Source organism: Armigeres subalbatus, chromosome 3 (assembly GCF_024139115.2).
Source record: "Armigeres subalbatus isolate Guangzhou_Male chromosome 3, GZ_Asu_2, whole genome shotgun sequence".
NCBI lineage: Eukaryota > Metazoa > Arthropoda > Insecta > Diptera > Culicidae > Armigeres > Armigeres subalbatus.
In genome coordinates, this window is record NC_085141.1 from 103,562,684 (window position 1) to 103,586,751 (window position 24,068).

Genomic DNA, 24,068 nt, shown 5'->3' on the forward strand with positions numbered 1-24,068 from the left:
CCAGCAAACATGGAACAACTATGTGTACACACTTAACTCATTTCACCGTATTCGGTAAATTTTACCGAAATCTCAACAGCAGAACTGTTCGGTAATTTATTTTACAGATTTTTTGTAATTTTTTCCATTGCTCAACTGTCAAAATCACCAAAAATCAGTTAAATTATTTACCGAACAGTTCTGCTGTTGAGATTTCGGTAAAATTTACCGAATTCGGCGATTGATTTTAAGTGTGTATAACGGCAGTACAGTGTCCGTATAAAAAGCTTTCGTTCTATATATTAAATCTTAAGAATTGTATTTGTCAAGATTTCAAACAGAAATTGTTAGATTTGTTTTTTAAGGTGAAGGTGCTATGCGATAAAATATTTCTATTTTATATTTATTACGACTAAAAAGTTCAACTTAAGAGACAGTGCATATGGTTCAAACCCTGGCCTTATTTCGAGAACAGAGAAAACTTCTAATTTTGCGGAGCAGAAGAAGAAGAAGAAGACTGATGAGCCAAACACAATGGATACGTTTGCGTGCGTTTCGACAGTTTTCCCATGGCAAAACTGTCAAGACGCACGCAAACGTATCAATTGTGTTTGGCTCATGAGTGTCGGAAAATGATATGCACTGTGCGAAAAGTGTTGATATTCCTTGATATCAAGAATATTCGAGATGTTTCAAAAACGCATAAAAACGTGTTTTGAAAGTACCATAAAACTTATCTTCTATATAATAAAAATGAAATGGTCTGTGTTCGTATCCGCATAATTCGAAAACGGCTGGATGGATTTTCTTCATTCCTTCAACATATATGTTCGTTATCGTTTCCGACGGGTTTATATGATATATCCTCATGCGATATTCAAGAATTAGGTTGAGTAAATCGTGAAAACTAAAATTAAGATTCGTATGGAAATTTCGCATGGGCAGTTCACCGCGCGTTTCCGCCTACTATGCAGGACAACGTCTGCCGGGTCAACTAGTTTAAAATATATAGCGGCATGTAACACTCGTTCAAAGTTACATATTTTCTTTGATTTCAATAACCAACATTCACACCGAAAAAATCAACCAACATTATTTTCCGTGCATCCAGTGATTTGAAGTTTGCGGAACAACTTTCTGACGGTCGACCGTCGGACCCTCGTTCGACTTTTGACTTAAACTACGTCTAAGGGGAAGACTCAGATACAGGGTGTAAAACCGAAATTTCCAAATTCGAGACCGTTACGAAATTAGGATAGATTTCAAACGCTAATAGCGTCTTTATCTTTCGATGGATTTTTGAGATTTGCTTATCAATAGATTCGGAAACTCTCCAGCAATTTGCCAATTCTATTGATACTATTGATTATCAACGTTAAACTATTGAAAAAGTTATTTCTTTCCAAAACGGGTGAAGAATTCAATTCCGTTCATAAATCCCCAACACGGACATCAGATTGCAGTAAGGTTCGGGCCTTTTGATCCACTGCTTCTCATTCCAGTTCGAGACAGCAGCACGTACGGACGTGTTTTTTGCTCGCGCATTTTGTCCAAGTGTTTTTTCTCGTTCGTTCGCTGTTTACGTTTTCGCTTCGTCACGTTGGCGTTATTTTCTCCCGGACCCGTCATGGGAGACTCGGTGGCCGATTCGGTCGCTGGAAAAGTACCTAAGTGCACTGCTCTTGGAGGCGCGGGTAACCCCTCCAAGCAGCTTTTGCAGAGCAACGTGTTCTCGCCGTTGCCGCTTGATGACGCCGGCAATCCACCGAAAAAGAGGAAGAAGCAGCAATCACAGCTGCCGCTGATGCAACCGGAGCGAAAGGAGAAGTGGCCGCCCGTGCTTGTCAAGGGCGATCCAACGGAATTGCGCCCAAAAATTCGCCAGCTGATCGCTAAAGGGCTGAAATGTACTTTTCGGCTCTGCAGCGAGGGCTTGAAAGTAATGCCAGCAAACAAGGACCATCATCAATCCGTCGTGGAGTTCCTCGAGGTCCACAAGTATGAGTACTACACTCATGACCACCCCGGCACGAAGCCGCTAAAGGCTTTGCTGCGAGGACTCCACGACATGAAGGAAGAGGAGTTAAAAGCTGAGGTCGAAAGTTGCGGATTGAAACCGGTGGCTGTGCACAAGATCGCTCGTCACGACAAGACGAGGAGATATCGCGACCAGCTATACCTGGTCTACCTGGAGCACGGCTCCACCACGTGGAAGGACCTGAAGCTGGTCGGCGTTATAAATTACACCGTCGTTGACTGGGAGCGATATCGGCCAGTGCACCGCGACGTCACGCAGTGCACCAACTGATTCAATTTCGGGCACGGCACCAGGAACTGCCGCATAAAGCCGCGCTGCAACAAGTGTGGCGAACCCCATCTGACTGATGAGTGCGACAAAATGGAGGTGGCCGATCCCAAGTGCGCCAACTGTGGCGACAAGCATCGGGCCACCACAAAGGGCTGCCCAAAGCGAGCCGAGTTCCTGGAAATCCGGAAGAAGGCTTCCATCAGGACCATTCCGAAGAAGAACCGTGTTCCTGTAATCAACGAGGTGAACTTTCCAGCCATCCCGGCTCCCCGTCGTGTGATTCCAATACTCCCACCGCTACAGCCGTACAAGCGACTGACAGCGGCAGCTGCATCGGTCCAAGCTCCAGCATCGTCAGCACCATCCACCAGCGAATGGCCCCCACACTCTCCTACTGGGCTCCGTCGGCAGTCGGAGAACGAAGCCGCCCACTGGAAGAATCTGCTCCGCTGTACACTCCGGAGCAACTGATGCCGATCTTCGCGCAGCTCGCCACTCGGCTGCGCGGCTGCAAAACCCGCTTCGACCAGGTCTTCACTCTTGGCATGTTCATCATTGAAAATGGCTGCTAGGGTGGGCCTGGTCAACTGGAACGCTTGCTCGCTCAAGAGCAAAATAATTGAGCTGAAGGATTTCCTTGAGGAGAAGGAAATAGACGTGGCGTTCATCACCGAAACGCACCTAAAACCGGAGGTGAACATCAACATCCCGGACTTCCGTATCGTGCGACTCGACCGGCCGACCAGGGGAGGTGGTGTGGTCATCGCTCTTCGCTACAACATCAACTGTCGTCTGCTTCCAAGCTTCCAGCTCAGTGTCATCGAGGCCATCGGTGTCGAAATCACCACTTCGGTCGGCACAATCGCGCTCATCGCGGCGTACTGTCCAACGCAAGCCAAAGCCGGCGATGGATCATCGGCTGCCCTTCGGAGGGACATCGTCAAGCTGACGCGGAGGCAAGGCCAGTATATCATTGCCGGCGACTTGAATGCCAAACACCAAACCTGAGGCAATAGTCGCGGTAATCGAAACGGCACCATCTGGAGCAACGACATGGAGGAAGGCCACTACACGATCTTGAGCCCGGATCCCCCACTTAGTCGGTCCAGTGTACACGCAATCCTCGACCTCTACATAACAAACCTGAGTGACCACGTCTCGCAGCCGGTTGTCTACCACGAGCTCAGTTCGGATCACGGTGGTGGCGGAACTGGGCTCCTCGGTAAATCGGTACCTGCAGTTACGGCGGAACTACCACCGAGTGAACTGGCAGCGGTTCCAGCAGTGCGTCGATAAAACACCGTCGATTACGAGGTGCGTCCGGAGACGCCGGAAAGTATCGACCGCCAGCTTTGCGTTATTGAGGAGGCGATCACGGCGGCCCGGGAGCAACATGTACCGACGGCTCGCAGGTAAGCAACTCCTTAAACATCGATAGACTCACCAAAGATTTGATTTGATTGCGGAATGTCACTCGCAGGCAGTTCCAGCGTACTGGACTGCCTGAGCTTAAGGAACGCTGCAATCGAATCACTAGAATTATCTAGGCTAGAATGGTGGACCTCAAAAATAACGATTTCTCAAATAAGATCCGCACTCTCCCAGATTATGCTGAGCCGTTCTGGAAAATGACCAAAATACTAAAATCCAAGCCTCGGACCATTCCACCTTTAATCCCACTAGACAATAATGGCTCTAAGGATCGCTTGATAACTCCTGCAGAGAAGGTCGCTGAAATATGTCGTCACTTCGTCAGCTCACACAATCTTGGGCAGAACATCGTCAGTCCACACGAAGCAGCCGTCAACGAGCATGCTAACAACATCCATTTGATTCCCAACGACTTCTCTGAGGAGTTGGAGATCTCAGTTGGCGAATTGACGGCCTATATCAAATCATCGAAGAACATGAAGGCCCCAGGCTTCGAAAGCATCCTGAATCTCGAGCTCAAACACATGAGTGCTCCGTTCTTTGAGCACTTCTCGCTGATCTTTAATCCGTGTCTCCGGCTCAGCTACTTCCCATCGTCCTGGAAGTCAGCGATAGTCATCCCCATCCGGAAGCCTGGGAAGGATCCTTCCTCCCCCAGCAGTTATCGTCCCATCAGCCTTCTCTTAGGGTTATCCAAGCTATTCGAAAAAGTTATTCATCACCGATTACTTGAGCCTGCAGAAAATCTCAACATCTTGCTCGAGGAACAGTTTGGTTTCCGACGCGGTCGGCCAACTGTACACCAACTGACTCGAGTTACCAACGTCCTCAGACGGAACAAGTTTGTCTTTAAAACATCCGCCATGGCCTTACTCGATGTCGAGAAGGCATTTGACAATGTATGGCCTGATGGCCTGGAGTACAAACTACAACGCTACAATCTTCCCAGCTACCTAGTGAAAACCATTAACAATTACCTTCATCGTCTTCAACGGTAGAGCGCTAGTGGCAAAACTCCAACGAGGCCTGGATGCCCTGACAGAGTACCTCACCAGTTGGAAGATCTGTATCAACACGGCGAGACCCAGGTCATCATTTCCCCCCACTCCAAATCCCCTAAACTTGTTCCGCCTGGGGACTGTAAAATCATCCTCAATGGCACGACTGTGGAATGGGCCAATGAGGCCGACTACCTGGCTTGACCCTCGACAGCAAGCTTATTTTCAGGCAACAGGTTGACAAAACGGTGACAAAGTGTAACGTTTTGTTGAAACTACTGTACCCTTTAATCAACCGCCAGTCGTCATGGTCCCTGAAAAATAAGCTTGCTGTCTACAAGCAAATCATCCTGTGATCGAATATGGCATGCCGGTCTGGGAGAGCTGCGCTAAAACCCACCACCTCAAACTTCAACGGGTCCAAAACAAATTCCTGAGGATGATCCTCAACACCCAGGACAAGAACATCCGAGGTCCACCGTCTGGCCGGGATAAAAACCTTACATGAACGCTTTGGTGAGTGTAAAGAAAAGTTTAGGGTCCGTTGCTTGCACTCGGACCAATAAGCGCTTAGGGCGCATGTTCCAATCTAGGTTATCAAAAATTTATTATCGGCGGAGTTGCTGAGCAAATTTTATTCCAAAATACATATGGGATATTGGAAAAATCGGTTCTTCTCAGGGCTTCCATTCTATACAAAGGAAGATTGAGGCGATGCGAACTTTTTTCAAAGTGCAAATTAACCGCTTGGAGACGCCATAAAGTTGCCTGGCGTCCGTAGCAGAATAACGAGCGCGCGTCGGAGGGAGATGCTACAAATATGTATTCGCATGAATGGATTCAGTGGCAGTCAAGTTTAATTCTTTCAAGATTCTTATTTGGCTTTGTTATTCCAGCCTATAGGGGCCGTACACATATTACGTAAGCACTTATGGGGGGAGAGGGGGTCTGTCAATATCTTACGCGCCATATAAATAAAAAATATTTTGTGTGGAAAAAATCTTACATGAGGGGAGGGGGGGTCGAAAAACCCAGAAAAAATGCTTACGTAATAAGTGTACGGCCCCATAGGGGAGAAGACCACCAGCTGTCATCGAGAGAAAAAGTAGAATCATTGAAATTTCATACGGTGTGGTATAGGAAATGAAGTATATTTTTGTTATAAAACAAAAATTAAGGACGTTTCTCGAAAAAAATCTTTGTTTACGGGGTTAGAATTTCAAAAGCACACAAATTAGACATGATATATCGATTTTTATATTGTTTTTCGAATAAGCAGTTAATGCTTGTTGAATTTTTGTCGAATAAGCAGTTAATGATTGTTGAATTTCTAACCCCAAAAACTAAAAATTGTTTGACAAAAAATTTTCTATAATGTTCTAGAGACATTTTAATTCTCATTTTCTATATCATGCCATGTCAATTTTCCATGGTTCTACTTTTTCTCTAAACTTTTCCAGGTGGCAGCACTGATAAGGAACCTCCCCCATGGCGTGGGTCGTGTGGTCCTTATAGTGATTCGAAATATGCATTATTGGGAATTAATCGATTCTTCACATGGACACCATTTTAAACATAGGAAGATTGAGGCGAGACGAATTTGTTCAAACTACGACGTCGTAGCCGAATTACGTTGCTGTTCGTAGCAGAATAACGAGCGCGTATTGCAGAGAGCTGCTGCAAATATGTATTCTTGATTTCACCAAACTGTTTTACGTAGTTTACGTCGGGCGGTCGTGTCTTGTACACAACCCTTATGATTTTTTTACAAGGGAGAATGCATTTACACACTAACCCAGTACACGTGCATTGTAGTTGCCAAACTACCACACGGAAGTGTACTGGAGTGTCGGACTCGACCATACCGGTAATACCGACTAAACTCCCTTGGGCTCCACCATCGTTTCCCTCAGGAACTACCTCCTAGTACTACCCTCCAGCTGCATCGGAATGCATTTGCTCACGTTCGAGCTGTCATAGTCGATGAAGTAAGTATGATTGGCGCCAATATACTGGACGCAATTCACGCGCGGCTACAAGACATCCGAAGCGAATATGACGATGCTTTTGGAGGAATGGACATCATTTTCGTTGGAGACTTTCGCCAGCTTCCTCCAGTAAATGCAAGATTTGTGTTCAAACCACCTGCAAATTCTATGCATGGAGCTGTTCTCTGGCAGTCACTACAGTTTCATCCCTTTGTTAGGGTCATGAGGCAAAGCGATGAGGAATTTTCAGCTGTGCTCACAAGTATTGGAAATGGTGATCGCTTGTCAGATGAACAAACTAAGCTCATCGAAAGCCGCTTTCGCAAAGTCCAATGGTGCAAGGAAAATATACCCAATGCCGTACGTCTCTTCCATCGTAACTGTGATATCCAGGAATTTATGAATAGCAGAAACACCGCTTGTCAGCTCAACATTATCGATATGTTTATTATTCTCGCTCTTCATACACACTACACGCACACTGCCGGTTACCCAACTCAAGGTAGTAATAGTTATTGAGATGCCACATCCCGAGCAGCACAAGTTAGACGAAAACGATGGTAGCAACTTGATTGTGACTAAATCTGGTAACATATTAGTTGCAGCAACCTGTAAGAAACATATGTGCTGCTAGGGATCCTCCCCTGAATGAACTGGAATACAAATTACATACAGAAGAGTTGAATCCATAGCTTAACAATAATCTACATTATTTACATATCGTTGTGGACGTTTAATTATTCTTGCCGCTCGTCGCTTAGAAACCGTCTCACCCCTGCATGAGATTACGTTTTCGATCGGTGACTCCTCTCCCTGCAAACCACAGCCATCTAAATTTTGTCCTGTCGAATGTGTATTTTCCCCTGGCGTTTCTGAGTAAAAATGAAAATAATGTGATGACATTAAGATTATCTATTATTGAAAACAATTGTTGCATTTTAAATAATTTTATACTTTACCCTTTTTGTTTCTACCAGTTGTCATCTTTTCTTGGCTTCTCTCTCTGAATCTCTTCAGATGCTTAACATTTCGATCAAATGTCTTGCTAGATGTCAAGTCTGTAATAGTTGCCCGTCCTTCTCCTGTTATTTTTACTACTTCGTGCAATGCGTTTTTGTAAACAGAATCGGCCTTATCACGCTTCTGGCGAGACACTAGTACCTTATCTCCAATGCTTATTTCAGAACTACCGGCTCCTCGTCGAATATCTTCCCGAATATTTCTATTGAATTTCGCCGCTTGATCACGTTCCCGCAGTTCGCTATCATCCATTAGTTGTTGATCTGTACGTATGTCCGGAAGCAATCCTCTGATTGGTCTTCCAAACATGAGTTCGGCAGGTGGAATCTTCGTGACATGATGTGGCCACGAGTTGTAAGCCGCTACATAATCCGCTAGAGCCTCCTTCCAGTTATCTCTACGTAGACTGACGATGGCAGTTATTTTATTTATGCCTTGCATACTTCTTTCGACCATTCCGTTTTCTGTAGGATTTAGTGGCGTACTATGGATAAGCTTTACACCCCAAACGTTTTTCAACCACACGTTTAATTCTGAGCTATTAAAAGGGGGCCCATTATCACACTTAAGGGTTTTTGGGATATAATAAGTATTGAAAATTCTCTTGAGTACTCTTTTTAACTGCTTCGGTGTCTGATCTCTCCATCGGTACAGCAACCAAAAATCGAGAGTAGTTATCGGTCAAAACCAATGCTTTCCAGTTGTGAGTGTCTGATGCCGAAGCGAAGTCCATAGATACATAATCCCAAGGGTTTTTGGGCAGCTCAGTCATCTTGATAGGAAGTGGCCTACTCGTTTTAACAACCAACTGACATTCTGGACAACTTGCAACAAAATCTTCGATTTTACGATCTATTCCTAACCACCAGATGCCTTGCCTTAAGAAATGCTTCATAGTCGACATTCCGGGATGACTGCGATGTGCCAGAGATAGTGCTCGGCTGCGTAGCGTAAATGGTAAGACTATCTTTTCCCGTTTCATTAGCAATCCATCTTGCATGTATAGATCCTGCTGGAAAGGTTGATACTTGGCGATTTGGGTGGGCCATCTTTCCGGCTCGTCTAGCCATTTTACGACCTCCTGAAGTTCATTGTCCCTGGTAAATTCCTCTCTCACTTGCGCGTTGGTTAAAACTAGCAATTGATGACTAATTTCTCCTATTTCAGCTGTCACAGCACACAATTCATGTGGTTCACTATCCTGTTCAAATGCTTGATCTTCTCTTTTAGCGCCGATCCTCGATGCAGCATCGGCAATATTATCCTTTCCCTTCACATGTTCAAATTCGAATTGAAAATGATCCATTCGTAACAACCAACCTTCTGCTCTTGACAATATTCGTTTACCAACATCCTTGTGAGCTTTTTTGGTCATGAACAGAAGAGCCTCGTTGTCTGATCGCAGTATAAATTTTCGTCCCAGCAAATAGTAAGAGAAACGTTCCATAGCCCACACAATAGCTAGTGCTTCTCGATGCAGCTGTGGGTACCGGCTTTCCGCACATGTCAAGCTTTTCGATGCGCATGCAATTATTCGGTTTTCAGGTGGGCTGTCTACGCGGTCCTCTTTCGCTTGTACTAACACAGCACCTAAACCCCAAGGCGATGCATCGGTGTACAAAATGAGCTTGTCCTTTTCATCAAAGTAACCTTTCTTTATCAATTAGTTTTCAGCGGCTGATTTAAGATCTTCAAAAGCTTCTTGATGGCAACCTTCCCATTTGAATCGAGAATCTGATGTAATTAGATCGCGAAGAGGTTTCGTTTTATGTGAGAAATTTTTAATAAAGGGGCTGATGAACGTCATCATTCCGAGAAAACTACGTAACTCAGAGCAGTCCTTGGGTCGTTCAAAAAGTTGAATATCTGAAATTTTCTTCTCCATGGGCAGTATACCAGTACCATCGATTGTGAAACCCAAAAAATCTACTTTCGTTTGATTATACTCAGACTTATCTTCATTGACAGTCAAGTTGTTGCTTCTGAGTACTTCTTTAACGGCTGTCACACATCTTCTCAACTCATCCAAAGTTCTGCCGTACACCAAAATGTCGTCCAGATAAATGATAACGTTTTTGCATTTTACTAACAGCTTTTCCATCGTACGCTGGAAGAGCTCCGGAGCACATGACAATCCGAACGGAAGCCTAGTGAAGCGCATTAGACCATTGGCTGTCATAAAAGTAGTGTAATGCCGCACTTGCTCATGGAGTTCGATGTGATAATAGGCATCTTTAAGGTCCAATTTAGTGAAGAAAAGTGTTCCACCTCCATTAGGAATTTCAGTCCAAACCTTCTCCAGACACGGCATTGGATAAGGCTCCCGAATGATGGCTCTATTCACTGCTCGGTAGTCGACGACGATGCGGAAATCTTTACAGCCTTTCGGAACTAGCACTAATGGTGACACAAACGAGATTACGTCATGCTCCCCATCAGCCCTCTCGATAATCCCTTTTGCTTCCATGGCTTTCAACCTTTGGTTCGTTTCTGACTCAAATGCTTTTGGAATATTGTACCTTATGATCTGCTTTGGTGTGACCGAATCATTCACTTTGAAGTTTACAGCATTTAGCGGTATTTTGGGAAATGCCGATGGAAAGGAAACCTCAGACTTTTCATCTACAAGAACAGAGTTAATGGTTTCGTGTGGACCAATTCGCAACAAGTTAAGCTTGCTCGCGGTATCGTAACCCAGCAAAGATAACTGTGTACCGCTTATTACAAAAAACTTGGCAATCTGCATCGACTTCATTCCTCCAACAACTCCAACGTATGCCATAAAGGAACACTTTACGTCAAGCGGTTGTTGGTTAGCATAGCTTTGTAGGACTTCTTCGGGATAAAGTTTAACATCTTGAATAACTGTACGGCAGCTTCTTTTGATCTCTTGCCAACAAGAGTCCGTAATAGTGTTAACGGTGGCTCCTGAATCGATTAAAAAGCTAATCTTTTGGGATCCAATAACGCATTCTACGAACCTTGGGTCGTTTATTTTTTGAAGGCACGACTTTCTCAGTAAATAACTGTGAACGACAAACAAAAATAAATCACCCCATTATTTACCAATAAGTAACACTGACTGTATAGTTTATTTGTGTTTTATTCTGTTTAGAAGAAGGGTATCATTTGTCATATAAAAGAAACGTGCCCATACTCATGTACAATTATATTTCGTTGTTGTCAATAGATACCTGGTTAATCATGCTGGCTTGCTGATTGACGTTATTTGCTGAGTTTTCCAGTTTCATAGTCCTTGGTTTAGCTCGGCTGCCTCGAGGTGATCGACAATATTCAGAAAATGACCAAATATGCCACAGTTGAAACACTTGGCCCGAAACGCTTTACAGTTTCTTGGACCATGTATTCTCCCACATTTATTGCAGTTTGAACCACATCTATCACCAGACTGTAATTGCATATTTGGGTTTGGCGATCGAAGATTAAAGCGGCTAGCTTCACTCCGGCGGAATGGCTCGACACGATCCGGCAGCCATTTATGTTTCCGCGACTGTAGAGCATTAACTACCTTATACCGTGATTCCTCAGAGGCATTCTCTGTTTCTTCTGATGAAGGCATGTAGTTCCTCGTTTTATCGCTCGCTTCTTTCGTTTCGGCCCGGATATAATCCAAATGCTTACCGTAACCGATGATTTTGGCAATGTCATTATCCCAGATGTGTGACATCTCGTACAATTTTATGGCAATCACAGGAACGGATCTCCTCAACAATGCCTGAACGAATTCTTCTCGACGCTGCCCTTCACCGAACTCACAGAATTTGGCCTGTAGCTCCAGTATCAGTACCCAATCCACAAAAGATTCTGTAGCATTCATGTGCATCTCACGGAAAATCATTCGCTCCTTGATTGCGTCACACGTCTGATTGAAATATTTATCTACAGACCTAACCGTACCTGTGGTAGCAAATAAGTAATAATTATCTATTAATGTCATCACCACCATAGTAAATATCGTCGGTTTGTTCCGCCACAACTTTTTCCTGAATTTCAATGGATCAATCAAGGTAACTCATTTCGCACTCACCGCATCGAAACAACGGCGACACTGTATACGCATATTTCTATTCGTGTTGTTTTGACAGAACATGTCTACGGTGGCTCGATCTGTTCGTTTCATAGCGGCAGTTTTTGCTTATTGATTGATCCATTATGTTTAGCAGATAATCACCGGCGAAAATCTTCATACCGGTGAGTTTTGTAACAGAATCAACAGCAGCTTTACATGATACGATTCTCTCGAATTGGTCACGGTATCGTACCCATTCCGCATTCCGCTTGTGTGTCGGCAAAGATCCATCGAACGGCGTCAAGGGCCATGACCCCGAAAGCCACTCCGCTTTTAGTTTTTTTCGTGACGTCAGCATAGTGAGCACCGGGAACCTGCTCCAACTCCTTTTTTCCGCCATCTGTTTCCTCATGTTTTCCGTACTGTTGGTGCCCTTCATCATCCGAAGATGGTGAAATGTCGCTTTCAATCCAGTGACCGCTCATTTTCTTTACTCCGATTATATTTTCAGTTTATTTAAAAACAAAGAACTGTTCATTCACAATTTACAACAAGACATTCACTTTAGCTTTTTTTTTGTCATGGCCGCCACGAACTTATAACTGAGCAGACGAACTATCAACAGACAAACGTCTCCGATTTCACTTGTCACTCGCAACGGCTAATGAATGTGTGTTAATTGAGATCAGTGACGTTTAGCGCTCGCACACTAATGTGCAATTCGGCATGTGTAAATACATGTTTCTAGGAACTTTTTTCAAATAGGCGTAACTGTATTTGACCTTGAAATTTGAAACGGCTCCTACTCTCTTTATACAGCATATTTCGTGCAACTGGCGTTACTACCTGATAGATCGCAATCTATTCTTTCTGTTGAGTACGTTAGTTGACTAAAATAGTTCGAGTTAACAGCACAATCATCATTCCAAAAATCAAGGTCAGAATCAATTACGCCCATTTGAAAAAAGTTCCTAGGTTTGTTTTCCTTCTGCTCATAAACCTCAAAGTTGATTGGGTCATCACAGTGATTGCAAAGGAGTCAAAATATATGGAAATGTACTCATTTTAACCCAAGCTTCGCTGGGTTGCACCATCTAGGAGTGTTTGTTTTCCTTTAATGCCACTCACACATTCGGACGTGAGAATATCAATAGGCCTTTTCATGTGACACTGCAGAGACTGAACATGTTTACAACCGCTGAGCGGCTCGTGAAAATCCGAAGCTGTCATTTCATGTATGCATACAACTGGCGGAAAAAACCAGCTGATTTGAAACGTCTCGTGAAAAGACCTATAAAAGGGGGAATACACGCTATTTGGAAAAGCAGTAAACCGTGACTTGAATTAATTATATTGTCGCTTAATTCTTTTTTTTTTACCCCTTTTTAATGAACGTGATAAGAACAGCGAAACATTTGGGCCCAGCCACACTGTTTTTTTTCATTCGCGTTGGTCATGGCCCGAAGCCGACTCAACTGCTTCATTTTTTCCCGGTCGTTGCCTTTCGCCGACTCTTTTTTTCTACGTTGGCCATGGTCCAGAACCGACTCAACACTTTCGTTTATAGCAACTCGAATCTTAAAACTGTAAGTCGCTTTTTTTTCACACATGTTGGTCATGGTCCAGAACCGACTCAACACCTTGCAAATGTTGCCCTCCCCTCTACGACTTTAACTTTGGGATCGTTGGTCATGGTCCTTCACCGACTCAACGTTGATCCTCTACTCGGTCATGGGCTCTTCCCGACTCGAGCATTGTTGGTCATGGTCCTTTACGCCGACTCAACCGCTCTTAGTCTACGCTTCAACAAGCGTAGTACATATTATGTCGTTAAGATTAAACAGTTACACATTATAAATTACCTTATTCTGGCTAGGATCGCCAATGTGATATCCAGGAATTTATGAATAGCAGAAACACCGCTTGTCAGCTCAACATTATCGATATGTTTATTATTCTCGCTCTTCATACACACTACACGCACACTGCCGGTTACCCAACTCAAGGTAGTAATAGTTATTGAGATGCCACAGTAACCTCGACGTGGAACAGCACAACAACGATGTACTGAGAGAAACGGACGGGCTTGACAGGACTAACGAGCAGCTCGTAAGCGCTAGGAACAAGATACACAAAATGAGTGTGGTGGGAGCCGGTGGATTGCCTTACATGCTGTGTCTCACCATTGGAATGCCTTACATGATCACAACAAACGTCGAAGTAGAAGACGGAATTTTCAACGGTGCAATCTTCGAGCTAATGTATATAGAGCGAAGCGATGATGATACTGAACAACAAGTCGCACGGCTGTGGTTTAAATTTGAAAATGATGCTACTGGACGAATTTTGAGAGGGAAATCTAGGCCCCTCGTACACTCAAAACCAGGTGTCTTGCAGCAGGATTGGACACCAATAGGCAAACGGTCGGTGAACGTAACCCTCGGGAGTGTCAAATGTGAAAGGGTTCAATTCCCTTTAATTTTCCTTTAACGGTATACAAATTGCAGGGTGGAACATTCCCGCAAACTGTGTACCATTACGAGAAGGGACAGGAGCAACAGCTGGTGTATGTTGGCCTCTCGAGAGTGTCCTCCCTTGATGGTCTATTTCTGACCAACGCCAAGAACAACTTCAAGTTTCATCATGCCAAGGGTAGCGACACACCGAAGATACGGGAACTTCGAACGGAAATGACACGCCTGTCGAATCACCGTTTGTGCACCATCAGTGATGAGTTACTGCAGTTCGTGGAGACCAAGGGCCCTGGGTGCTCATGCTCTGGACATTAGTACAGACCATGTACTGATGACTGGAGATCTTTTGGCACTGAGCGAAACCTGGCAGGATGATGGCACCATAACTGGAATAGCAGGATATAATTGCGTCTCCCAGTCGAAGCGATCCAGCACGAGAGCAGCGGGTGTTGCCATATACCGGAACAGGTCAGCGTTTAACATAGCCAGCCCTCATGCGATTCAAAAGGCCAGTCGAAGAAACGACACAACGCTCATTATGGGAGATGAATATGGCGATGTTTGTTCTGCTGAGGTCGAAATTATGGGCATCCGAGGAAATTCTTGTCATTAACCATGATTTCTGTACATCGACTAATTTCAGCACACTGAAAATCCACGTACAGTGTACATCCGTCCACCCGCGGATATCTTTCCGTGCCTGCAACATAACTTTTTCCTGCTGTCGGGGTATCTTTGCCGGTTTAGGGTTTCGACCTTCCTCCGGTGGAGCTCTACCTTGTTCAAGCCACAAACGCGACGCTGGTAACCAGGCGTTGCACTTTCACGATTTCTGTTCACCTGAAAGGTGCACTTTAACTGCTGTAATGTGTCTCATTCCTGAGACGCCCGTTCACGAATGTCCTTCCGTGCCCGAAAGACGCCTTGCAAAACAACTCTTTTCTGCTGTCAGGGTATCTTTTCTGGTTGAGGGTTTCGGCCTTCCTCCAGGGAAGCACTACCTTGTTCCAGCCACGAATGCGACGCTGTTAACCTGGCGTTGCATTCCAGCGATCCCCTTTCAAGGTCACCTGGAGGATGTTCTGTATCTGCTGCAATACTGTCTGTGACGACGAGTGCCCCTAGGTGAAAGTGGTTGCAAAGTACCATCGGGATTGCCGTAACGCGAGGTAGCCATGTTGGACATCGAATATACTTGTATGGGTAGACGTCAAAGAGCATGATAAGGGAAATTGTTTATCGTAAACGAGTGGTTAAAGCGTGATTGGAAGTCTTTTTGAATTATAATTTCATTTGCGATCTAGACTAATAATTTGAGTTTGAACTACATCTATCTGAATATAGGTAGGATATTTCTCCGTAGTTATACATTCAACATTGAAACGTTTTCTTAAAATCTATATCTAGAATCTACTCTAAAACTAATAGTACGGATGAAAAATAACCTTGAAGGGTAAACAAAAGAAACTGAAAAATTGCAAGTAATCATATATAATCATGAATTCATTTAACAAGAAAATATATTTCAGCTAAAGCTGTATCCACACCGGATTGCTATTGGAGTTTCAGTTAACATCCTTTAGAATTTTTCATACGAGTGTACTCCAGAGACTGCCTCTACGGGATTATTGAGCTATGGCTGAAGGCGGAGCAAATCTACAGATAAAAAGGAATTGTACCACCTGCAATCGACCGGATTCATATGATGATATGGTTGCATGTGATTCGTGTCAAAAGTGGGCCCATTATTCATGCGCGAACGTTGATGCAAGTGTCACCAATCAGCAATGGCATTGTTCGACCTGTGAGCCCCTGTTGGCTCTCGAACCTGCTCAGGTGGCGTCAGTCGGGCAATCTACGTTGGCGGTTCCTGGAATGGAACATAAGAAGCCGGGCAAGTCTGCAGCAGGAAGTAAGGCGTCGAAAAAGTCCAAGAAGACGACCGGAGACAAAAGCATAACATCTAGTGCCCGCACTCGTCTTGCAAGGGAGATGAAAGTCCTTGAGGAACAAGAGCGAATTCGCGAAGCAGAGCTAGAAGCGGAGAAGGAAATGAAGGACCTACAGCTGAGGCAGGAACAGGAGCTTAAAGAGAAAGAAAGAGCATTCGAGGCTAAGAAGCTAGCAGAGGAGAAGTCGTTCTTGGAGCGTAAAATGGCTGGAGAATTGGAGTATAGGAGGCAACAAATGGTTATAAAAAGGCAATCATTGGAAGAAAAGGTGAAGTTAGTGAGGCAGATGTCACAATGTGGCAGTCGATGTTCAAGTGAGACCTCAAGTGTTCCGGATTCTAGGGAGCTTGTACAGAAGTGGCTGGATATATCAGAACAGCAGACAGAGGGCATTACCAAAGTAGCCACGTCAGCATTCATTCCAGCGGCTAATCCAGACTTTCAAGAACCACACGGAATGCCCCCATCTTGTGTTCAACAAACCATTCAAGCCCGAAATGATCCGGCGATAAAGGGTCTTTCTTTTCCAACGCAGGCAAGAACAGTCCCGGGCTTGAGACAGCAACTAGCAGGTATGAGTTTAGAAGGAAGAAAGAATAACGTACCGGAGGTGGAAACGTCAAATCATCTTCCAGATAATCGCCATGGTCGTTATAACCAGTCGCATCACTCGTATGCAGCCGGAAATGCAGAATGTTCACCGGAAACGAGGTTCAGTGTCCACCCGCCAATCAATAGAGAAGAATATGATGAGCCAACAAATCGGCAGCTGGCAGCACGCCAAGTCATGGGTAAAGAACTGCCTTTGTTCTCTGGAAGACCAGAAGAGTGGCCACTATGGTTCAGCAACTTTAAGCGATCGACCACTACTTGCGGCTTTTCCAATGATGAAAACCTCATCCGTTTGCAGCGATGCTTAAAAGGAGAAGCACTAGAAACAGTAAGGAGTAAATTACTTTGTCCCAACAGTGTTCCTCATGTCATCAAAACTCTGGAAATGCGCTATGGTCGACCCAGTACGTTAATACGAGTGATGACAGGGCGTATTCATCAGCTTCCGTCACCCAAAACCAATGATCTGAACAGCATAATCGAGTTCGGACTGGCAGTTGATAGTCTGGTGGAGCATTTGCGAAATTCGGAACAAGTAGCTCATTTGTCAAATCCAGCATTACTACATGATTTAGTTTCCAAGCTGCCTGTGGATTATCGTTTAAAGTGGGCCACATTCAGAAGCTCGTTGCCAGAGCCGAATCTTACTGCGTTTGGAAAGTTTTTATCTACTATGGTTGAACTAGCTTTCGAAGTGGCGAATGATTTCCTCTCGGAAAGATTCAACAAAGTGAGGGCTAAAGATCGAGTATTTGTACAGGCACATTCCGAATCATAGCATAGCAGCTAGCATAGCAAGAAAAACTTGTGTGGCGTGCAACGAGGAAGGACATAGAATTGTGGATTGTTCAAAATTCAAGCAGATGGGGATTGACGAAAGGTATAAAGTAGTTCAACCTGCTTGAACCAGCATGGAAGATGGCCGTGTAAAACATGGAAGGGGTGTGACTTTAAGGACTGCCGACTTCGACATCACACACTGTTACATTCAACAAGCGGAGTATCGAATGTCGCTGTTTTTAATAATCATCTTGGTGAACAACAATTGGGTGGACCTCTCTTCAGAATCATGCCAATAACTTTGTACGGAAATGGATGCCAGGTAAACGTCTTCGCGTTTATCGACGAGGGATCGCAGCTGACATTACTAGAAGACATCGTCGCCAGACAGCTCGGAATCGATGGACCAACTGAACCCCTTAATCTACAGTGGACTGGAAACATCAAGAGGAACGAATCTAAATCTCGACGAATTACTATGGAAGTATCAGGCTCAGGATCGTCCAAAAGGTTCGAACTATCGGATGCACGAACCGTGAGTAGCCTATTGCTTCCCTCACAGTCCATGCATTATGGGGACTTGGCTAGGAGATACCCGTACCTGCGAGGCTTACCGCTTCAAGAATATTCGAACGCATCACCAAAAATCCTCATCGGTCTTGACAATTTGAAACTCATTGTGCCTCTGAAAATTAGAGAGGGAGGATGGAAAGATCCTATCGCAGCGAAAAGCCGACTTGGCTGGAGCATAGATGCTAGATGCTAGATGCTCTTGATAAGCGGAGAAACGTGGCGCAAGCCGTTTTCATCGCCAAACTTCTGTTATCCGAGTACGACGTGCCAGATTTGTTGGAAAAAATTCCATTGTATGCACCCTCACGATCCCTTCGACCTCGAGATTTGCTCTTTGAAGAAAGGCATAACACTAATTATGCTGCCAATAGCTGCTTTGTCGCTATGATCCGCCATTTCAACGAGGTGTCGGACCAATTCGACTTCAACATCAGTTCATCCGCGTTTCGTCAACGGCTAAACAGATTTTTTATCAACTGACCTTTAGTTTTAAGTTTTCATGTAGACGACACAGTCAGATGAAATAAGCAAAATAAATAAATAAATAAATAAATATACGGTTGCTCCCTGGTTCCGACGTCGTCAGTAATCTGTGGGTTTCATTTTGGAGGATGGACCGATCCGGATCGGGAACTCAATGAGTTGGTTCGCGATTTCTTCACCCTGGAAAACGCGGGAGTAATAAGTCCGCCACTGGTGTTGGAGTCTGAAGAAGAGAAGAGGGCAAAAATGCTTCTAGAAACAACGACGCGCAGAGTATCGTCCGGGTTCGAGACCGGCCTGCTGTGGAAGGTGGATAAAGTGAAATTTCCTGACAGCCGAGGAATGGCTACACGCAGACTTCGCGCACTCGAAAGCCGATTCATCAAAGAACCCGAGCTGAACGACAACGTCCGCCTGCAAATACACATTTATCTGGAAAAGGGATATGTTCATGTGGCATCTAAACAGGAATTAGACATGCCGCCGGATCAAGTGTGGTATCTGCCCTTAGGTGTACACAAAAACGCGAAGAAGCCAAACAAGATTCAATTGACGTGGGATGGAAGAGCATCGGTTCAAGGCGTGTCGTTCAATTCGATGCTTTTAAAAGGCCCGGATATGCTGTCGTCTCTTCCAAGCATACTCTGCAACTTCCGTCTCTATCGCTATGCTTTAACAGCTGACATCAGGGAGATGTTTCACCGCATACATATTCGTGAAGAAGATCGCCAATTCCAGAGATTCCTATGGAGGAACCATGTCAATCAGGATCCAGAAGTGTATGTAATGAATGTGGCTACATTTGGTTCTACCAGTTCTCCTTGTTCAGCACAGTACGTGAAGAACCTAAATGCCAGTGAGTTTGCTGACACATATCCACGAGCAGTGTACGCAATCCATCATTATCACTATGTGGATGACTATTTAGATAGTTTCCGTTCACGCGAAGAGGCAATCAAGGTCGGCAAGGAAGTGCGGATGATTCAAAGAGAAGGGGGTTTCGAGCTTCGCGATTTCCGGTCAAATGACGCACTAATAGCTGCTAGCGTCGGTGCAGACTCCGAAGAGATTGACAAAAAGTTGTTGCTGGATAAATTGGCTAACATTGAGTCCGTACTTGGAATGAGGTGGATTCCCAACAGTGATTGCTTCACGTACTATCTGGAATTTCGTGGTGATCTGTTGGACATTATTAATAAGAACCATATTATATAAAAAGAGAAGTACTGAAAGTGGTCATGAGCCTATTTGATCCTTTAGGATTGGTTGCGTTCTACTTAGTGCATGGAAAGGTTCTCATGCAAGATATTTGGACCTCTGGAGCCCATTGGGATGACAATATCAATCAACAGCTGCACGAGCGATGGATTCAGTGGACTAATATTCTGCCTCAGCTAAGTGCAATTCGAATCCCTCGTTACTATTTTCCTAAAGCGGAATCGGAAGCATACTCTTCACTTCAAGTGCACATATTTGTTGATGCTAGCGAGTCGGCCTATTCATGTGTAGCATACTTTCGAGTTCTATCTCCGAACGGCCCACTGGTGTCATTAGTTGGGGCAAAAACAAAAGTAGCACCTTTGAAAATGCTATCGATTCCACGTTTGGAGCTTCAAGCAGCAGTTTTGGGAACTCGTATGTTGAACAACGTCATCTCCATGCACGGTCTACAAGTCAGCCAACGAATTTTGTGGACAGATTCCGCTACAGTACTAGCTTGGCTTCATTCGGAACAACGGCGCTATCACCAATATGTAGGATTCCGTATTGGTGAGATTCTCTCGACAACAGAACTAGGTGAGTGGAGGTGGATTCCATCTAAGTTGAATGTGGCGGACGATGCCACCAAGTGGGGTTCTGGGCCTCAAATAGACGTAAATAGTAGGTGGTTTGTTGGGCCGAAATTTCTTTATCAATCTGAAGAAAGATGGCCACAAAAAGGTAAACTATCATTGTCAACAGAAGAAGAACTACGATCGTGTAACGTGCATCTCCCGGCTGTGTCTAAGCTAGTGGATGTGTCCCGATTCAGCCGATGGGAACGACTCCTTCGAGCGATAGCATATGTACATCGTTTCACAAGTAACATCCGACGATCTCAACGAGGAGAACCATTAGAGCGAGGTCCTTTGATGCAGCAAGAATTGCAGAGCGCAGAAGGAACTTTGTGGCAACAAGCACAACGAGCATTCTACGGTGAAGAAATTCACGTTCTCCGAATAAGCAGTGGTCGGCCTGATGCTCTTCATGCCAGTATTTCTAAATCAAGTAGCATCTATAAATTGTGGCCTTTTGTTGACAATAACGGTATACTGCGGAAGCGCAGTCGACTAGCTTCGGCTCCGTGGATACCGGACGGTGTAAAATATCCTGTAATTCTTCCACGGCAACATTTGATTAGCATTCTGCTAACAGACTGGTTTCATCGAAAATTTCGCCACGCAAATCGTGAGACAATTGTGAATGAAATGAGACAACGATACGAGATTCCGAAGTTACGATCACTGATTGCAAGAGTTTTCCGAGATTGTATGAAATGTCGAGTCCTCCGAGCTGTCCCTCTTTTGCCTCCAATGAGACAACTGCCCAAAGTAAGGTTGATGCCCTATATACGGCCATTTACTTTCGTGGGACTGGACTTTTCGGACCATTATTGGTGAAAGTTGGTTGTAGCAATGCTAAAAGATGGGTCGCACTTTTCACCTGTTTAACTATTCGGGCCGTACACTTGGAGATAGTGCATAGCTTGACAACCGAAGCCTGCGTCATGGCAATCCGGCGCTTCGTCTCTCGGCGAGGCTCACCGTCTGAGATATATTCAGATAATGGGACAAATTTTCACGGAGCGAATAGACAGCTGCAGGAAGAAATCGAAGAGCGTAAAAATCGTCTGGCGACTGTATTCACCAATTCTACTACACGTTGGATGTTCAATCCCCCTGGTGCCCCACATATGGGAGGCGTGTGGGAGCGCATGGTTCGCTCCGTTAAGGTTGCAGTAGGAACAATCCTGGAGACTCAACGACGACCTGATGATGAAGTGTTGGAGACAGTGATGATTGAGGCAGAAGCTATGATCAACTCCCGTCCGCTAACGTACATCCCGCTTGAGTCATCCGACCAAGAGGCTTTGACGCCAAACCACTTCCTGCTTGGAAGCTCGAATGGAGTTAAACAGCTATCGGCGGAACCAGTGGACTTTCGATCAACATTAAGGAGTGGCTGGAAACTTGCCCAACATTTGGCAGACGGTATATGGAGGCGTGGGATTAAGGAATACCTGCCGGTAATCTCTCGGCGCTCAAAATGGTTCGAGGAAGTAAGAGGCCTGGTGGAGGGCGATCTAGTGTTCGTAGTGGACGGAGCTGTAAGAAGCCAATGGGTACGAGGAAAGGTCATACGTGTTGTTTGCGGTCAAGACGGACGTGTTCGCCAAGCTTGGGTGCAGACTACAAATGGAATACTTCGCCAGCCTGTCGTTAAACTAGCATTACTCGACGTCGTAGAGCAAGGTAAACCAGATCAGGAGAGTGCTTTACGGGAGGGGGAATGTGACGACGAGTGCCCCTAGGTGAGAGTGGTTGCAAAGTACCATCGGGATTGCCGTAACGCGAGGTAGCCATGTTGGACATCGAATATACTTGTATGGGTAGACGTCAAAGAGCATGATAAGGGAAATTGTTTATCGTAAACGAGTGGTTAAAGCGTGATTGGAAGTCTTTTGAATTATAATTTCATTTGCGATCTAGACTAATAATTTGAGTTTGAACTACATCTATCTGAATATAGGTAGGATATTTCTCCGTAGTTATACATTCAACATTGAAACGTTTTCTTAAAATCTATATCTAGAATCTACTCTAAAACTAATAGTACGGATGAAAAATAACCTTGAAGGGTAAACAAAAGAAACTGAAAAATTGTAAGTAATCATATATAATCATGAATTCATTTAACAAGAAAAATATATTTCAGCTAAAGCTGTATCCACACCGGATTGCTATTGGAGTTTCAGTTAACACTGTCAGTACTTAAAGTATTCAATGGTGAGGTTCCTTGTAGAAACAATGAAAAGCATTGTCATTAACTGTGATTTCTTGCGTTGCGTTGCGTTGCGTTGCGTTGCGTTGCGTTGCGTTGCGTTGCGTTGCGTTGCGTTGCGTTGTAATGGAGTATTTCGTAGAATGCATACTGATAGCTGTCATGTATATTCTTTAACTTTCTTACCCCAACTGCTTATGGATTACTATTTGGGAATTAATAGCAACCCAATTGGAGGCCCAAAATGATAAAGCATGAAAACTACCATTGCCGGCCACGCCCATCTTCTCCGTTACTAGGGAAGGGAAGGAAATGGTGATATGACATCTACTTAGTGAGAGGCCAGCGACTCACCGACGCCCTCATAGATGTCAAGGAGTTGGATGGTTGGTAGGGAATTTAGTTTTGGAATATCATCATAAGCAAATGATATGACAAGTTTTTTCAAACGTTGGGAGTGACCATGCTAAGAAATTTATGTCACTCCGTTTTCCTAGATGTTTAACTTCCTGGGATGGGACAAGGTATTAGATTTGCCCTGGCTAATAAGCCTACACGCTTAAAATCAATAACACAGAGATGTGTTTGCATCACACAAAACGGACCTAATGCGGAACATCCCCTAGATGAGCGATAGTTACACAGCCACAAAAATAGCTCGTGCGGTTATATTGAAGCTTGGATTTAAATATTTTCAACAGTATTTGGTTCCTCATGAAACAAGGAATCTGTACAAACGTTTACATGTTGAAAAAGACCGTTATCACGACCGTACGAGGCATTTTTGTGCCTGTGTAACTGTCGCTCATCTAGGGGATGTTCCGCATTAGGTCCGTTTTGTGTGATGCAAACACATCTCTGTGTTATTGATTTTAAGCGTGTAGGTTTAAGCGCCATTGCTCGCTCTCTGAAACGAGAAGAGAAGAATCATATATGGAAAACCCCTCCCCGCATGTGCTAATGTCAAATTCAAACTAAAAGTATTTATGTCAAGGATTGAGTCTAAGCCCTAACAAAGTGTATGTTTCACAAAGAAAATATAAATAAAAATCTTTGAAGGCATTTTTTTGAAACTAAGCTTTTCGTTACTTACAACTCTACCCTTCAAATCGCTTCAGTAAGGCAAGGCAAGATGGAAAGTGGAATGTACTATTCAATTTTGCATATTCTGATTACGCATTTCGAATAAAAGAAAAACGCTGCTGAAGACGTTCATAAAAACCAGCATGTCCACCCCAAAACAAATCCTCCTTTTATAAGACGACTTACAGTTGATATTCTATTTACTAGGTAGTATTGTTTTTAAAAAGTGTCTGGTGTTAGAACTTAGCAGAGCCGGAGATCTTCCGTGTGCAAGCCTCTAAGCTTACCCTTTTACCGACGTTTCTATGGTCGATTC

The 24,068-nt window shown here is 44.4% G+C and overlaps 2 protein-coding genes across 2 annotated transcripts in view; one reads left to right on the top strand and one right to left on the bottom strand.

Moving 5' to 3' along the window:
• LOC134224766 (pyrokinin-1 receptor) overlaps positions 1-24,068 on the top strand; it is a 680,810-nt gene that overhangs the window by 31,308 nt on the left and 625,434 nt on the right. The window lies entirely within an intron of this gene.
• LOC134221851 (uncharacterized) lies at positions 6,990-8,295 on the bottom strand. Its single transcript, XM_062701024.1, has 3 exons — positions 7,664-8,295; positions 7,422-7,576; positions 6,990-7,313 (listed from the first exon to the last, which is right to left on the bottom strand). The coding sequence occupies exons 1-3, from the start codon at positions 8,178-8,180 to the stop codon at positions 6,990-6,992; spliced, it is 996 nt and encodes a 331-aa protein (XP_062557008.1). The 5' UTR covers positions 8,181-8,295.

Coding starts and splice junctions, on each gene's coding strand:
- LOC134221851 (XM_062701024.1), bottom strand. CDS start 8,180: ATGGTCGAAAGAAGTATGCAAGGCATAAATAAAATAACTGCCATCGTC. Junction 7,577..7,663: donor AACTGGTAGAAACAAAAAGG/GTAAAGTATAAA, acceptor ATTTTTACTCAG/AAACGCCAGGGGAAAATACA. Junction 7,314..7,421: donor TTAAACGTCCACAACGATAT/GTAAATAATGTA, acceptor TGTTTCTTACAG/GTTGCTGCAACTAATATGTT.